Source organism: Scyliorhinus torazame, chromosome 15 (genome assembly GCF_047496885.1).
Source record: "Scyliorhinus torazame isolate Kashiwa2021f chromosome 15, sScyTor2.1, whole genome shotgun sequence".
In the NCBI taxonomy this organism is placed as follows: Eukaryota; Metazoa; Chordata; class Chondrichthyes; order Carcharhiniformes; family Scyliorhinidae; genus Scyliorhinus; species Scyliorhinus torazame.
Window position 1 is genome coordinate 126,537,907 of NC_092721.1, and position 18,979 is coordinate 126,556,885.

Here is an 18,979-nt window from a genome sequence, read left to right on the forward strand (position 1 = left end):
GCACATCCTCCCCGTGTGTGCGTGGGTTTCCTCCGGGTGCTCCGGTTTCCTCCCACAGTCCAAAGATGTGCAGGTTAGGTGGATTGGCCATGATAAATTGCCCTTAGTGTCCAAAATTGCCCTTAGTGTTGGTTGGGGTTATGGGGATAGGGTGGCGGTGTTGGCCTTGGGTAGGGTGCTCTTTCCAAGAGCCGGTGCAGACTCGATGGGCCGAATGGCCTCCTTCTGCACTGTAAATTCTATGATTCTATAAGTATGCATGCAAAAACTCAGACAGATGTCTTTCCTTCCTAGAACATCTCAATTTGAGAATTTTTCTTCACCCCACTTCCATTTTTTTCTTTTTTCAATTGTCAACTTGTTGAAGGGCAGATTGTAATTTGAGCGAAGGCATGAAAAACACAGATTATCTGTAGTCCGTCAATGAGGACGTGGTGACGTCGCAGCAATGAGCCAGTCATGTGCATGTGTGCTACTCAGAGTGCGATATCAAATGGGGAAGGTTCAGGATCACCTCCTGCATTGGCACATGGTGGTCATTGTGTGATGAGTGCTCCCTGAAAGTTTGATCAGGTGAGCACTGGAGCAGATACGGTGTGGGGAGAACCTACAGGGATTATGGGGACTTAGCATTGGATGTCTAGGAAGTTGTGATTGTGCAGCCAGAGGTAAGAAAAGGCAATTCCTAGATATGGGGAACAGCTACTTCGAATTGGAGACGAGCAGAGATGAGAAGCATCCATAGCCAGAGCAGATGCATACTCTTGGCCATGAGGACTATGACAGTCACACCATGACTGTAAAAATAATTGGGCAGCGGACACTGCACATGAAAAAAAGAAAGACTGCTACATGGAATGATGAGTAATATAAAAGCAATCAACTACAGATGCTAAAAATCTGAAATAAAAACAGAAAAAAGGTGGAATAATGAGTGTTGTACCCTCAAACTCGATTTCTTCTTTTTTTTCTTAATTTAAAGTACACAATTGTTTTTTTTTACAAATAAGGGGCAATTTAGCGTAACCAATCCACCTGCCTTTCACATCTTTGGGTTATGGGGTGAGACCCACGCAGGCACTGGGAAAATGTGTAAACTCCACACAAACAGTGACCCGGGGCCGAGATCGAACCCGGGTCCTTGGTGCTGTGCGGCAGCAGTGCTAACCACTGCACCACCGTGCTGCCCCCTCAAACTGGATTTCAATACCTGGTGACTTTTGTTTGTGATTTTTACACAGACCGAGATAATGGGCTGGATTCTCCGCGGGCGGTATTCTCCGTTGCGCCGGCAAGCCCACCCACACCTGGCGATTTTTCGATGGCGTGGGGCTGCCCACAATGGGATATCCCATTGGCAAGCTGGCGGGATGGAGAATCCCGTTGCTGGCAGAGGCATGCCGCACCAGTTTTCTGGAGAACCCCGCTCAATATGTCTGGGAAGAGACTTAAAACTGCAAATGGGTTTCCCAGTTGCAAATTGACCTTCTCTCGCCGTTTCAGTGGAAGAGTTTTGACAAATAGCTCCTAGACCTGCTGATCCCATATTGCCATCACATGGCCGAAACTAGCTCGAGCAAAGGGGTCAACACTTTGTTAATCCACAAGAGAGCTCAACAAGGCAGGCTGGGACCAGCAGGTCATCAAAGCCAGCAAGAAGAAAAGAACCCTGTCTCGAGCAGTCATTTCAGGCAATAAAAAGCAGGGCTAATTTGTTTCACCTTCAAGATTACGGTTAGGATTCTCCGAAATCTCGGCCAAGTGTTGACACCGACGTAAACACCGGAGTGGTGTACGCCAGCGTCAACAGGCCTCCTGGCCCAGCAATTCAGCGGTCTTCAGGGGGCTAGCACGGCGCCGGAGTGCTGCGCGCTGATCCGGCAACGAATGGCGGCCCTGCACGGCCGGCGCGGGTCCGCGCATGCGCGTGGTTGCCATCTCCGCACCGATGCATGCGCGTGGTTGCCCTCCCCGCGTCGGCGCTGAGCAACATGTCGGAGACCTACAGTGGGCCCGCGCGGAAGGAGGTAGACCCCCTCCAGATCGAGGGCGCCCAGCGATTGGAAGCCCCCGATTGCAGGCCTGGACCCCGTGCGCCACCCCCCCCCCCCCGGAGTCAGATCACCCCGCCCCCCCACCAGGACGTCCAATGCAGCCGCGGGTCCGAGCTCCCGCTGGGTGGTACCAGGTTGGAACCACGCCGATGGGAGTTTGGCCGATCGCCCGCGTAGAATTGGCGTGCGCGACTGGCGGGTCCTTGAAGAATCGCGGAAGCGGCGTCGCTCCGGATTTCCGGCGTGAACGGCTATTCTCCGCCCCCGTGCAGGGCTCAATTCCGGCATGAAGAGTCGGAGAATCCCGCCCTACATTTCTTATGTATGGTAGCTTGGTCACAATAGCTTGGTCACAATTTTGCCTGAGAAAGCCAGAAACTCCATTTGTCTTCAAAGGACCGAGAGAGAGAATCCTTTAGGCTGGCAATGCTTCTCAACCTCCATCTTAAAAGACTAGTTTAAAAATAAGTGACTTCTCTGTAAATCTGAAAGTCTTCTTGGTGCATGTTACATCTTTAAAAATCACTTTTTCACTTGCAGGTGTATCTGCATATTTGGGGGTCGGTGTTTGTTGTAAACACCATTTCAGGTGTTGTAAAAGTAACATTTCATCCTTTTGATTTTCAGCTTACAAGAAAGTCTGTTAATATCTGTTCCTTAACATCATAGCACTCAAAAGCGATAAAACATTCTCCTCAAAAACACATCTTGTGGTCATCCAAGAGTTGATAAAAGAATTATCCCACACTTCTCCTTGTGCAACACAGACGTGAGGAACGAAGATCTGGTTAGCAGCAAAGGCAATACCCTCACTATAGTGTGTACCGGCAAAGAATAAGCTTCTCAGAGATGTCAGAGCATCAGTGTCACAAGAGGCTGCACCTCTCCAGGCAATTCGTTTCTGAACTGTGTGCCCATGTTGAGGATCACCTCCAGCCTCACGGGTGCATGGGCATGGATTGCCAGTAGCTGCAAAAGTCACAGTGACTTTGACCATCTTCGTAACCGGGTCATTCTGAAGATTGGCTGTGGATCTAAGTAGTATTTCTCAAGTGGTTGCTCATTACATAAGACAATTCAGGGATCTTCTGTTCAAGAGGGTAGCATATTACCTAACTCCAAATAGATAGGGCAACATGGACATAGTGGGCATTGGGATTTGCCTCCATTGCTGGATTCGCTAATGTGTAAGCGGTCATCGATTGCACACATTTGGCCATCAAGGCAAGGACTGAGCAGCTAAAAGATTTTTCAAGGGATTTCAATTCCTCAATGTCTCTGAGACTATAACAAGCGTTTCATTCAGGTGTATGCACCGTATCCTGGCAGCTGTCATTAATCCCTTTATCTTTGGCCTATTGCAGGTGCTGTAGATCTTCATGGGACATGAAAAACACTGGGTGGTTGAATGGAGATGAGGGATATCCCCTGAATAAATAGATAATTAAGATGGTTACCAAGGTTCAGATGACTTTCATTTCTGCACAGGCAAAGGATCATTAATTCAAGTCTGAAAATGCCTCTGGAAAGTTGTCAAATGCAAATGGGCTTCTTGGGGGCAAAGAGACCATCCTTACGAGCTCAAAAGAAGAGATTTAACAAACAATGTCTGTCAGGCATGTTGGAATGATTAGGATGGAATATCAAGTAAGATCTTCCAGTGAGCTAATCATAATCTTTTGCAAGAATGACACCTTTAGTAACCCTAAGCACCAAGAGAAGAGATCATTATCACCCCTGACTGTCTCCAAACCCAACTTGTAGTAAAGGTTGTAAAGATGCCACATTAAAACAGAACAAATACCACAGTGTTGCTAAATGGGCTTACTGGTAGATGCTTGAAAGTTCCCTTAGTTAAAATATACCTGCAGATGGTCATGAAAATCCTACCTTGCTAAATAAACCTAACTGGGCATTTAAAAAACGATAACGGTAAAGAAGACACAACAGTCCTGAAAACAAGCCTTCATTAGAGACAAACTCCAACACCAGAAGAAATTCCATTACAGTTATGCCTCATCCAAAAGGTTGATGGGAAACCAAAGCTTTTCACAAGCTGTTATAGAAAAAGGAGAAACATAGCAAGTGTAAGATTAATGTGAGGGTGGTAGAATGAACTGGTTCAAAATGTGTGTCCATATTTCCCTTGTTACCATAAAAGCAGCAGCAAAGGTATGAAGTGCCCAGTAAAGGCATATCCTATTCATAACTTTAAACATGGTCTCCACTCAGTATATAATTTTCTGAAACTACACTCTGTATGTGATTTTCTGAAACTGCCTTATTTTCTTAAAATATATTATTAAGACTGTTAGAAGGCTGCCACGGGTTAGATGACCGTTGCAATTTCTATATAGACAAAGGTGCACGGGTCAGGGATGTCTCAGATCGGCTGCAGAACATTCTGAAGGGGGAGGGTGAACAGCCAGTTGCCGTGGTGCATATAGGCACCAATGATATAGGTAAAAAATGGAATGAGGTCCTACAAGCAGAATTTAGGGAGTTAGGAGCCAAGTTTAAAAAGTTGGACCTCCGAGGTAGTAATCTCAGGATTACTACCAGGGCCACGTGGTAGTCAGAGTAGAAATGAAAGAATAGGCAGGATGAATGCGTGGCTTGAGAGATGGTGCAGGGGGGAGAGGTTCAGATTTTTGGGATATTGGGGCCGGTTCTGGGTGAGGTGGGACTACTACAAATTGGATGGTCTACACCTGGGCCGGACTGGAACCAATGTCCTTGGGGGTGCTTTTGGGGAGGGTTTAAACTAATGTGGCATGGGATGGGAACCAAATGAGGAGGTTAGTGGACAGTAAGGACGTAGTAACTAAAGCCTGTAAGGAACTAGATCATGAAGTCAGCGTGACGAAGGGGAAGAGTAGGCAGGGAGCAGATGATGAACGCAAAGGGACTGGTGGTCTGAGGTGCATTTGTTTTAATGCAAGAAGTGTAGTAGGTAAGGCAGATGAACTTAGGGCTTGGATTAGTACCTGGGAGTATGATGTTATTACTATTACTGAGACTTGGTTGAGGGAAGGGCATGATTGGCAACTAAGTATCCCAGGATATCGATGCTTCAGGTGGGATAGAGGGAGTAAAAGGGGTGGAGGAGTTGCATTATTGGTCAGAGAGGATATCACAGCTGTCCTGAAGGAAGGCACTATGGAGGACTCCAGCAATGAGGCGATATGGGCAGAGCTCAGAAATAGGAAGGGTGCGGTAACAATGTTGGGGCTGTACTACAGACCTCCCAACAGCGAGCGTGAGATAGAGGTACAAATATGTAAACAGATTATAGAAAGATGTAGGAGCATCCAGGAGGGTTTTCTAGAGCAGTATGTAAATAGTCCAACTCGGGAAGGGGCCATACTGGACCTGGTGTTGGGGAATGAGCCCGGCCAGGTGGTTGAAGTTTCAGTCGGGGATTACTTTGGGAATAGTGATCACAATTCCGTAAGTTTTAGAATACTCATGGACAAAGACGAGAGTGGTCATAAAGGAAGACTGCTAAATTGGGGGACGGAAAACGATACCAAATTTCGGCAGGAGCTGGGGAATGTGGATTGGGAGCAGCTGTTTGAAGGTAAATCCACATTTGATATGTGGGAGGCTTTTAAAGAGAGATTGATTGGAGTGCAGGACAGACATGTCCCTGTGAAAATGAGGGATAGAAATGGCAAGATTAGGGAACCATGGATGACAGATGAAATTGTGAGATTAGCTAAGAGGAAAAAGGAAGCATACATAAGGTCTAGGCGACTGAAGACAGACGAAGCTTTGGACGAATATCGGGAATGTAGGACCAATGTGAAACGAGGAATCAAGAGGGCTAAAAGGGGTCATGACATATCTTTAGCAAACAGGGTTAAGGAAAATCCCAAAGCCTTTTACTCATATCTAAGAAGTAAGAGGGTAATTAGAGAAAGGGTTGGCCCACTCAAGGACAAAGGAGGAAAGTTCTGCGTGGAGTCAGAGAAAATGGGTGAGATTCTTAACGAGTACTTTGCATCGGTATTCACCGAGGAGAGGGACATGATGGATGTTGAGGTTAGGGATAGATGTTTGATTACTCTAGGTCAAGTCGGCATAAGGAGGGAGGATGTGTTGGGTATTCTAAAAGGCATTAAGGTGGACAAGTTCCCAGGTCCGGATGGGATCTATCCCAGGTTACTGAGGGAAGTGAGCGAGGAAATAGCTGGGGCCTTAACAGATATATTTGCAGCATCCTTGAACACGGGTGAGGTACCGGAGGACTGGAGAATTGCTAATGTTGTCCCCTTGTTTAAGAAGGGTAGCAGGGATAATCCAAGTAATTTATAGACCGGTGAGCCTGACGTCAGTGGTAGGGAAGCTGCTGGAGAAGATACTGAGGGAAAGGATCTATTCCCATTTGGAATAAAATGGGCTTATCAGTGTTAGGCAACATGGTTTTGTGCAGGGAAGGTCATATCTTACCAACTTAATAGTATTCTTTGAGGTAGTGACAAAGTTGATTGATGAGGGAAGGGCTACAGATATCATATACATGGACTTCAGTAAGGCATTTGATAGGGTTCCCCATGGTAGACTGATGGAGAAAGTGAAGTCTCATGGGGTCCAGGGTGTACTAGCTAGATGGATAAAGAACTGGCTGGGCAACAGGAGACAGAGAGTAGTAGTGGAAGGGAGTTTCTCAAAAAGGAGAACTGTGACCAGTAGTGTTCCACAGGGATCCGTGCTGGGACCACTGTTGTTTGTGATATACATAAATGATCTGGAGGAAGGTATAGGTGGTCTGATTAGCAAGCTTGCAGATGATACTAAGATTGGTGGAGTAGCAGATAGTGAAGGGGACTGTCAGAGAATACAGCAGAATATAGATAGATTGGAGAGTTGGGCGGAGAAATGACAAATGGAGTTCAATCCGGGCAAATGCGAGGTGATGCATTTTGGAAGATCCAATTCAAGAGCGAACTATATGGTAAATGAAAAAGCCCTGGGGAAAATTGATGTACAGAGAGATCTGGATGTTCAGGTCCATTGTACCCTGAAGGTGGCTGTGCAGGTCACTAGAGTGGTCAAGAAGGCATACGGCATGCTTTCCTTCATCGGAAGGGGTATTGAGTACAAGAGTTGGCAGGTCATGTTACAGTTGTATAAGACTTTGGTTTGGCCACATTTGGAATACTGCGTACAGTTCTGGTTGCCACATAACCAAAAGGATGTGGATGCTTTGGAGAAGGTGCAGAGGAGGTTCACCAGGATGTTGCCTGGTATGAAGGGTGCTAGCTATGAAGAGCGGTTTAATAGATTAGGATTATTTTCATTAGAAAGACAGAGGTTGAGGGGGGATCTCATTGAGGTCTACATAATCATGAGAGGTATAGACAGGGTGGATAGCAAGAAGCTTTTTCAAAGTGTGGGGGCCTCAATTACTAGGGGTCACAAGTTCAAGGTGAGAGGGGAAAAGTTTAAGGGAGATATGCGTGGAAAGTTCTTTACGCAGAGGGTGGTGGGTGCCTGGAACGCGTTGCCGGCGGAAGTGGTAGAGGCGGGCACGATAACGTCATTTAAGATGTATCTAGACAGATACATGAATGGGCAGGGAACAGAGGTATACGGATCCTCAGAAAATAGGCAACAGTTTTAGATAAAGGATCTGGATCGGCGCAGGCCTGGAGGGCCGAAGGGCCTGTTCCTGTACTGTAATTCTTCTTTGTCCTTTGATAAACTCAAGTCTGAGAATGCCCCTGGAAAGTTCGCAAATCTAAATGAGTTTCTCAGGTGAAAAGGAACTATCCTTACCAGTTCAATGGAAGAGAGCTGACTAGCAATGACTGCCCGATGTGTCAGAGCCCATGAGGAGGGAATATCAATCTTCCTTTGAGCCAATCATAGATGGTAGATTTATGAATTATCAATCATTCCCCCTTTGTTTATCAAACACTCTGGCTCCAGTCCATTATGTGGACAATGTCAGTTTATCATGTAATTTAATCTGTCATCAGATAACATCTATTATTCCAAGAACCAGAGAGAAACCTTGGCAATCTACACAACAAACACCATCTGAAGATAACATCAGCAGCAGCCATAGGCCATCAGATCAGTACCTTTTGAAACCCTGGAAGTTGTATACTTGAATACTGTCCCAGCCTGATTCCTGTTCTAAGCCCACCAACAAAGAAACCTAATCTTCTGGTAACAAGAAACAACAACTGACAAACCTTGTAACCTGCTGAACATCCATCTCTTTGAGGGAACCCTACTATCATCTCTGATACATAGTAAGAAATCTTACAACACCAGGTTAAAGTCCAACCGGTTTGTTTTGAATCACTAGCTTTCGGAGCACAGCTCCTTCCTCGAAAGCTAGTGATTCGAAATGAAGCTGTTGAACTTTAACCTGGTGTTGTAAGATTTCTTACTGTGCTCACCCAAGTCCAACGCCGACATCTCCACATCATCTCTGATACATGACTAGTTATTGAAATCACCTAAACTATCTTTCGTGTGAAAACACCACCAAACCGGGCCCATAATGACTGTTTTTCCTATGATGAGTCAAACCCATGAGCTCTGAATTTTTTATTTTGTTTACAACTTGTAAAAGTGTGCCGTTCTTGTTCGGTATCTTTCTCTGGTGTGCATGCAATTTATGTAGTGTTTTTAGACTTTTGGGTGAATGTGGGAAAAAAATCATTCCCTTTAACTGAATCCACAAAGGTTTGTTGCTGTTATAATTGAATGCTCACACTCCATTCCAGGGGCTAAGAAACATATCGCCTTCCTTTCCAAAACAACACTGAGTACAGACAGCAAGGGAAAGGTTTTAATTCTCTCCCAACCCCTCCGTAACAAGTGCTGAATAAAATTTTATTGGCTTGGTTTCATGCTGGTTGTGCATTGCTGATTGGTTTATCATAGAATTTACAGTGCAGAAGGAGGCCACTCGGCCCATCGAGTCCGCACCGGCTCCTGGAAAGAGCACCCCACCCTTGGAAAGAGCACCCTACCCAAGGTCAACACCTCCAGCCTATCCCCATAACCCAGTCATCCCACCCAACACTAAGGACAATTTTGGTCACTAGGGGCAATTTATCATGGCCAATCCACCTAACCTGCACATCTTTGGACTGTGGGAGGAAACCGGAGCGCCCGGAGGAAACCCACGCACACACGGGGAGGATGTGCAGACTCCGCACAGACAGTGACCCAAGCCGGAATCGAACCTGGGACCCTGGAGCTGTGAAGCAATTGTGCTATCCACAATGCTACCGTGCTGCCCTCTTCTATTACTTCCCAATGAATGAACCATTACACATTTGGTCAATTAACACAATGAACTTAATAGATATCTTTGAAACAAATTATTTGTTGCTGACCAATGTGGTTCTTTTGAAGTGCAGTTCTGTAGATATAACTCTTGTGACGAGATCTTAAGGCAACGCTGCGCTCGATTGGAGACGCGGCCGGTAGATATCGGGTGAAGCCTCTCACGGGCTTCCCAGATGCCACTGCTCCTCGCGGAATCTACACGAGACGTAGATATCAGGAACCTGCCCACTATGGGCTTGGCCAAGCCTCGCTCACATAAGTAGGCCTTAAATCTACTAAGGCCTACTGACCATGGATCTACTGGCCTCTGGCATCTAATGGCTTCCCCAGGGAGACCCCAGCTGGGCGCTGTTCAGTCCAGGTCCACACAAACATGGACCAGGTGGAATGACACCAGAGGGTCTCCCAATCCATTGAAGGACCCTGTGGACCATGTGGAATGACATCCGGAGGGACTCCCTGGCCACTGAAGGCCCCGGGCTGGTCAGGGATAGGGCATGGTGGCCCCCTGGCCTTCCTGGAACATGGGCACCATGGCACTGCCCTTCTGGCAAGAGCACTGCCAGGGTTGCAGTGCCTGGATGCCAGGGTAGCACTGCCAAGGATCCGTGTCCGAGGGGGCTGTGCCCATGAAAGGAGGGTGGAGGGGGTACAGCGCAGGTAAGAAGGGGCCTCTGGGAGTTTGGGGTGATGGGTGGGTGTCCTGGAACGGGGTGGACCTGTGAGGGACCCCATAGTAACATCCTCACTTGAGGGGTGTGGGGGTGACATTGCCCATGGGTGGGTGTATGGGGGATCCACAAGCTCACTTAGAGATCGGGCCACTCTTTCAAAATGGCGGCCGACCTAATTCAGCTCCCCAGTGATGAAAACAATTCTAAGTGTGGGCTAAACCGAACCCCAAAAAGTGACTATTTGCCGTTAGATAGCTGTGGGGAACTCCCAGCAAAACCCGCCACAAATGACACTTAGGCCACACTTTGCCCATAAAGCAGTGGGCCATGGCACAACATGGCCGATAGAAGCTGGGATACCCCGCTCCTGGGATCTACCCGGCTCTTCGTGTCTCGCGAGATCTAACGCAATGTAATTCCTGCCCATTGTGGGTGGGATCACTTTTTGCCAAATCTGCATACGAAATCGAGACAGCTAGTCTCACTGCCATATGCAGTTTTTCGAGGCATTGGGATCTATCCCCCCCGCCTCGGAGACTCGGGCGAGTGCTGTTCTGTACTAATCTCCATAAACAGGGACAAGATTGAATGACATGCGTGGGGGTCTCCCAGGGGATTGGAGGCCCCCAGCTGCATGCCCTATGGGCAGTGTGGCATCCTGGCACTGCTGGTGTCATTTGGGCACCCTGGCAGTGCCACCTGGGTGCCTGCCTGGTACTGCCAAGATGCCCAGGTGGTCCTGCCAGCTATCAGGGATACATTTTCCATGCGGCGGCGATTAAGCCAGGGGTGGGGTAGAGCTTGTAAGTGGTTGGGGGGTCACGGTACGGGCTCCAGAGATTGGGATGCCAATTTAGAAATGGCGTACCAATCTCTCGCTACACTGAGGAATTCCGGAGAATGAAGCTTCTCAATGCAGAAAACGGGGCTATGTGTGGCCTCGGTTGTGCGTTCCCCCATAAGGTCCCCTTTCTAACCTGAATGAGGTTTAATAATGTGTTTCTCTGCGCTGAGTGCCGGAAAACACGTGGCTAAACATGCTCACTATGGGAATTTGTTCCCATTTAGCTAAATCGAGCCCAAAGAAACGTTTCCGTTAGATCGTGCCCTTGAATTCCAATACTAGAGTTCTTTTAAGAATGTTAATTTGGTTATAGCGCATGGCATACAATAAATGCACACCATTTACAATTTTTCTCCGAACAAAGCACTTGTATTTATATAGTGACTTCCATATTCAGAACTTTCCAAACCACTTCACAGTCATTGAATGTGGAGATTGGACAATGAGTTTCAGACTAAAACTTCCTCCTCTGGGCAACATCTGGGAGCAAATCAATGTCTCCCCCTTTCATAAGGTCATAAGATATCGGAGCAGAGTTAGGCCATTCAACCCGATGAAAAATCTGTCTAACTCCTTCCTAAATTTACTCACTGTCCCAGCTTCACCGCACTCCGGGGTAGTGAATTCCACAGATTCACAGCCCTTTGGGAGAAGCAGTTTCTCCTCAACTCTTCAGATTTTCCTCCCTCTTTTTAAAAATAATCTTTATTGTCACAAGTAGGCTTACATTAACACTGCAATGAAGTTACTCTGAAAAGCCCCAACTTCCTGTTCGAGCACACAGAGGAAGAATTCAGAATGTCTAAATTATTTAACAGCACGTCTTTCGGGGCTTGTGGGAGGAAACTGAAGCACCCGGTGGAATCATAGAATTTACAGTGCAGAAGGAGGACATTCAGCCCATCGAATTGGCACAGCCCCTGGAAAGAGCACCCCAGCCCAGCCCACGCCTCCACCCCATCCCCGTAACGCAGAATCGCCGAGCAGAAGCTTATAGCCAGGTTCCGCACAAATGAGTGCGGCCTCAACCGGGACCTGGGATTCATGTCGCATTGCATTCAACCCCCACCATCTGGCCTGCGAAATCCTACCAACTGTCCTGGCTTGACACAATTCACACCTCTTTAACCTGGGGTTACCCCGTCTCTGGATCTGTAAAGATTTAATCACCTGCTAATGCTCGCATTCCAAGCATTGTCTGGCATCTTTGAATCTGTCTATATATATATATATGTTTCTGGAACATACCTCTTCATTCACCTGAGGAAGGAGCAGCGCTCTGAAAGCTAGTGACATCGAAACAAACCTATTGGACTTTAACCTGGTGTTGTAAGACTTCTTACTGTGCTCACCCCAGTCCAACGCCGGCATCTCCACATTAGAATTACTTATTGACTGTGTTGTAGTCAAAGCAACATTGACGTTTGAACATGGAATTAAATCATAGAACATAGAACAATACAGCGCAGTACAGGCCCTTCGGCCCACGATGTTGCACCGAAACAAAAGCCATCTAACCTACACTATGCCATTATCATCCATATGTTTATCCAATAAACTTTTAAATGCCCTCAATGTTGGCGAGTTCACTACTGTAGCAGGTAGGGCATTCCACGGCCTCACTACTCTTTGCGTAAAGAACCTACCTCTGACCTCTGTCCTATATCTATTACCCCTCAGTTTAAAGTTATGTCCCCTCGTGCCAGCCATTTCCATCCGCGGGAGAAGGCTCTCACTGTCCACCCTATCCAACCCCCTGATCATTTTGTATGCCTCTATTAAGTCTCCTCTTAACCTTCTTCTCTCCAACGAAAACAACCTCAAGTCCATCAGCCTTTCCTCATAAGATTTTCCCTCCATACCAGGCAACATCCTGGTAAATCTCCTCTGCACCCGCTCCAAAGCCTCCACGTCCTTCCTGTAATGCGGTGACCAGAACTGTACGCAATACTCCAAATGCGGCCGTACCAGAGTTCTGTACAGCTGCAACATGACCTCCCGACTCCGGAACTCAATCCCTCTACCAATAAAGGCCAACACTCCATAGGCCTTCTTCACAACCCTATCAACCTGGGTGGCAACTTTCGGGGATCTATGTACATGGACACCTAGATCCCTCTGCTCATCCACACTTTCAAGAACTTTACCATTCGCCAAATATTCTGCATTCCTGTTATTCCTTCCAAAGTGAATCACCTCACACTTCTCTACATTAAACTCCATTTGCCACCTCTCAGCCCAGCTCTGCAGCTTATCTATATCCCTCTGTAACCTGCTACATCCTTCCACACTATCGACAACACCACCGACTTTAGTATCGTCTGCAAATTTACTCACCCACCCTTCTGCGCCTTCCTCTAGGTCATTGATAAAAATGACAAACAGCAACGGCCCCAGAACAGATCCTTGTGGTACTCCACTTGTGACTGTACTCCATTCTGAACATTTCCCATCAACCACCACCCTCTGTCTTCTTTCAGCTAGCCAATTTCTGATCCACATCTCTAAATCACCCTCAATCCCCAGCCTCCGTATTTTTTGCAATAGCCTACCGTGGGGAACCTTATCAAACGCTTTGCTGAAATCCATATACACCACATCAACTGCTCTACCCTCGTCTACCTGTTCAGTCACCTTCTCAAAGAACTCAATAAGGTTTGTGAGGCATGACCTACCCTTCACAAAGCCATGCTGACTATCCCTGATCATATTATTCCTATCTAGATGATTATAAATCTTGTCTCTTATAATCCCCTCCAAGACTTTACCCACTACAGACGTGAGGCTCACCGGCCTATAGTTGCCGGGGTTGTCTCTGCTCCCCTTTTTGAACAAAGGGACCACATTTGCTGTCCTCCAGTCCTCTGGCACTATTCCTGTAGCCAATGATGACATAAAAATCAAAGCCAAAGGTCCAGCAATCTCTTCCCTGGCCTCCCAGAGAATCCTAGGATAAATCCCATCAGGTCCCGGGGACTTATCTATTTTCAGCCTGTCCAGAATTGCCAACACCTCTTCCCTACGTACCTCAATGCCATCTATTCTATTAGCCTGGGGCTCAGCATTCTCCTCCACAACATTATCTTTTTCCTGAGTGAATACTGACGAAAAATATTCATTTAGTATCTCGCCAATCTCTTCAGACTCCACACACAATTTCCCATCCCTGTCCTTGACTGGTCCTACTCTTTCCCTAGTCATTCGCTTATTCCTGACATACCTATAGAAAGCTTTTGGGTTTTCCTTGATCCTTCCTGCCAAATACTTCTCATGTCTCCTCCTTGCTCGTCTTAGCTCTCTCTTTAGATCCTTCCTCGCTACCTTGTAACTATCCATCGCCCCAACCGAAACTTCACACTTCATCTTCACATAGGCCTCCTTCTTCCTCTTAACAAGAGATTCCACTTCCTTGGTAAACCACGGTTCCCTCGCTCGACGCCTTCCTCCCTGTCTGACCGGTACATACTTATCAAGAACACGCAGTAGCTGATCCTTGAACAAGCCCCACTTATCCAGTGTGCCCAACACTTGCAGCCTACTTCTCCACCTTATCCCCCCCAAGTCACGTCTAATGGCATCATAATTGCCCTTCCCCCAGCTATAACTCTTGCCCTGCGGTGTATACTTATCCCTTTCCATCATTAACGTAAACGTCACCGAATTGTGGTCACTGTCCCCAAAGTGCTCTCCTCCCTCCAAATCCAACACCTGGCCTGGTTCATTACCCAAAACCGAATCCAACGTGGCCTCGCCTCTTGTTGGCCTGTCAACATATTGTTTCACGAAACCCTCCTGCACACACTGTACAAAAAACGACCCATCTATTGTACTCGAACTATATCTTTTCCAGTCAATATTTGGAAAGTTAAAGTCTCCCATAATAACTACCCTGTTACTTTCGCTCATATCCAGAATCATCTTCGCCATCCTTTCCTCTACATCCCTAGAACTATTAGGAGGCCTATAAAAAACTCCCAACAGGGTGACCTCTCCTTTCCTGTTTCTAACTTCAGCCCATACTACCTCGGAAGAAGAGTCCCCATCTAGCATCCTCTCCGCCACAGTAATACTGCTCTTGACTAGCAGCGCCACACCTCCCCCTCTTTTGCCTCCTTCTCTGAGCTTACTAAAACACCTAAACCCCGGAACCTGCAACATCCATTCCTGTCCCTGCTCTATCCATGTCTCCGAAATGGCCACAACATCGAAGTCCCAGGTACCAACCCATGCTGCCAGTTCCCCTACCTTGTTTCGTATACTCCTGGCATTGAAGTAGACACACTTCAAACCACCTACCTGAACACTGGCCCCCTCCTGCGACGTCAAATCTGTGCTCCTGACCTCTATACTCTCATTCTCCCTTACCCTAAAACTACATCCAGGTTCCCATGCCCCTGCTGCATTAGTTTAAACCCCCCCAAAGAGCACTAACAAATCTCCCCCCCAGGATATTTGTGCCCCTCAGGTTCAGATGTAGACCATCCTGTCTGTAGAGGTCCCACCTTCCCCAGAAAGAGCCCCAGTTATCCAGAAATCTGAATCCCTCCCGCCTGCACCATCCCTGTAGCCACGTGTTTAAATGCTCTCTCTCCCTATTCCTCATCTCACTATCACGTGGCACGGGCAACAACCCAGAGATAACAACTCTGTTTGTTCTAGTTCTGAGCTTCCATCCTAGCTCCCTGAAAGCCTGCCTGACATCCTTGTCCCCTTTCCTACCTATGTCGTTAGTGCCAATGTGGACCACGACTTGGGGCTGCTCCCCCTCCCCCCTAAGGACCCGGAAAACACGATCCGAGACATCACGTACCCTTGCACCTGGGAGGCAACATACCAAACGTGAGTCTCTCACGCTCCCACAAAATCTCCTATCTGTGCCCCTGACTATAGAGTCCCCAATTACTAATGCTCTGCTCCTCTCCCCCCTTCCCTTCTGAGCAACAGGGACAGACTCCGTGCCAGAGGCCCGTACCCCATGGCTTACCCCTGGTAAGTCCCCCCCCCACAAGTATCCAAAGCGGTATACTTTTTTCTCAGGGGAACGACCACAGGGGATCCCTGCACTGACTGCTTTTTCCCAGTCCCTCTTACAGTTACCCACCTATCTCCAATCTTTGGTGTAACTAATTCCCTGAAGCTGCTATCTATGACCCCTTCTGCCTCCCGAATGATCCGAAGTTCTTCCAACTCCAGCTCCAGTTCCCTAACTCGGTCTTGGAGGAGCTGGAGATGGCAGCACTTCCTGCAGGTAAAATCAGCAGGGACACTAACTGCATCCCTCACCTCAAACATCCTGCAGGAGGAACATTGCACTCCCTTCCCTGCTATTCCTCTAACTTTCTACCAAGATCTGGCTAACAACTAAATTAAATTTTTATAAAAAATAATAATAATATAATAAAATATGGTACTTACCTCAGACCAATGGGTTTTATTATTAGGTTAGAGGAGGAGGGCGGGTGGGAGACACTACACGTGTAGTGTCTCGGGTTTCCTCTCCACCAGAATTTATTGGTGAGGGTCTTCCCATACGTCCGCGGGTCGACTTCCTGTTCCCGCCTAAAAAACTCCCAGCAACCACCTCCGCAATGCTCCCGCTGAAACTGACTCACCAGCTGTTCTCACGCCGAAATCGACTGGCCTGCCCCTGCAAAGACAAGTGCATAATGCTTATGTAAAAATGTGTAGATGCACATTTGTTAATGCTTATCTGTTTAAAGAAAAGTGTGTCTAAATAGCCTTTTATTTTAAACAGCTTAGTGATACTCATAACTTCATTAAACTTATAGGGCTGATGATCCTTATGAGTATTCTCATTGTTCAAGTCAAGCATTAGAGGGATTCTTCAGTGAGGAAGAGCCCACAATCCACAGAAGACAAGATAGTGGAACACAGTTGTACACAGAAACTGGTTAGTGCTGATGAAACTTGAACTTGTTTTACACTGATGTCTGTCGTGATGCTTTGTTTTTATTCTTGGTTTGGCAAGATGATGGGAACAAACTGTTCTCAAAGAACTGAAAGGAAAATGGCATATAAACAAACTAGATGCTGTCATTTTATTTTCCTGTATGGTCAAACAATTTTTGTGGTGTGCTCAATCTTTGATTCAGTTTCTACTGATTGCCAATGACCTGGTGTGGGGTCTATATGACTCTAGTCTTGATACTGGGCCAATCACCCAACATGAATGTGCCCTGCACGAAGCATAACACTGAATAGTTTTGCAATGCTTTTTCTTCCATCAAGAAAATATGTATTTCAAGTTTGTAGATTTTAAAAGGTGTTGTACCTTACAAGGTGATCACATTGAAAATAATTTTGAGGAGTTGCTGTAGATTCCTCTCGGAACTTGCCCTCATTAAATATAGCCACAAATTGGGAACCCTTTCTATTAGGGTGCATTGAGCATGGTAACTCCAAAATATATTTAGCCATTGTCAGTACATGCTATACTTTAAAAAGACACAGTGAATGGTCACGCCACTGATTATTTCTGCTGCTTCTAAAAGAAGTATCTGCAACAATACTTAGGCCCAGACTTAAGCTGTTTTAAATGCAGTTGTCACCCCCAACACTGATCATTCCCTCACCGACCGTGCCTCCCCCAACAATCCTCACTCTCATCCCGTTCAACAATGCGCACCCTCCCCTCAATAACCCCCAACAATACTCACTCCCAGGGCTGCATGGTGGTGCAGTGGGTTGGCCCTGCTGCCTCATGGCGCCGAGGTCCCAGGTTCGATCCTGGCTCTGGGTCACTGTCCGTGTGGAGTTTGCACATTCTCCCCGTGTTTGCGTGGTTTTCGCCCCCACAACCCAAAGATGTGTGCAGGCTAGGTGGATTGGCCACACTAAATTGCCCCTTAATTGGAAAAAATTAATTTGGTACTCTAAATTTATTTAAAAACACACAATACTCACTCCCCAGCAATGTTTGCTCAACCTCTTCCTCACCCCTGACTATTCTCAACCTCTTCCTCACCCCTGACTATTCTCAACCTCTTCCTCACCCCTGACTATTCTCAACCTCTTCCTCACCCCTGACTATTCTCAACCTCTTCCTCACCCCTGACTATTCTCAACCTCTTCCTCACGCCTGACTATTCTCAACCTCTTCCTCACGCCTGACTATTCTCAACCTCTTCCTCACTCCTGACTATTCTCAACCTCTTCCTCACCCCTGACTATTCTCAACCTCTTCCTCACACCTGACTATTCACACAACCTTCCTCACCACTAACTCGACAATACTCACCCTGTTCCTCATCTCCTCCGACAGTGCTCGCCCCTTTCCTCACCCACCCTGATAATGCTCACCACGACAATACTAACCCTGTTCTTCACACACTCCGACATTGCTCATCCAGTTCATCACCTCCTCTGACAGTGTTCACACCGTTCCTCATCCTACACCCCCCCCCCAAACAAAGCTCCCCCCCCTTTCCTCACTGCCACTAACAATGATCACCATATTTTTTTTAATAGAATTTACAGTGCAGAAGGAGGCCATTCGGCCCATTGAGTCTGCACCGGCCCTTACAAAGAGCACCCTACTCAAGCCCACATATCCACCCTATCCAGTAATCCCCACTTAACCTTTTTGGACACTAAGGGCAATTTAGCATGGCCAATCCACCTAACCCGCACATCTTTGGACTGTGGGAGGAAACCGGAGCACCCGGAGGAAACCCATGCAGACACGGGGAGAACGTGCAGACTCCGCACAGACAGCAACCCGGCCGGGAATCGAACGTGGGACCCTGGAGCTGTGAAGCAACTGTGCTAACCACTATGCTATCGTGCTGCCCCCAAAATTCCTCACCCCCATAAATGCCCACCCCTTTCTCACCCACCGATAATACTCGTCTACAATGACGATGCTCACCCCTTGATAATGTACAGCCCACCCTCCCCCACCCCATTCCCAACACTCACCCCGCTCCTTAACCCACTCCAACGATGCTCATCCCCTTCCTCACTGCCCTGACAATGTTCAATTTGGATATTGATCAACAGATTCTTCACCTCTTCCGACAATGCTTACCTCTTTCCTCACACCCCTTCCTCACCACCCCTTCCTCATACCCCAC

General features: G+C 47.2%; 1 protein-coding gene across 3 annotated transcripts in view; it reads left to right on the forward strand.

Annotated features, from left to right (window-relative positions):
- The window catches only part of LOC140391804 (coiled-coil domain-containing protein 138-like), a 183,847-nt gene that overhangs the window by 67,246 nt on the left and 97,622 nt on the right, over positions 1-18,979 (forward strand). For all 3 annotated transcript variants that reach the window (XM_072476701.1, XM_072476703.1, XM_072476702.1), the window contains exon 4: positions 16,676-16,797. In XM_072476701.1, the coding sequence (XP_072332802.1) occupies positions 16,676-16,797 (122 nt within the window). The remainder of the gene's footprint in view (positions 1-16,675; positions 16,798-18,979) is intronic.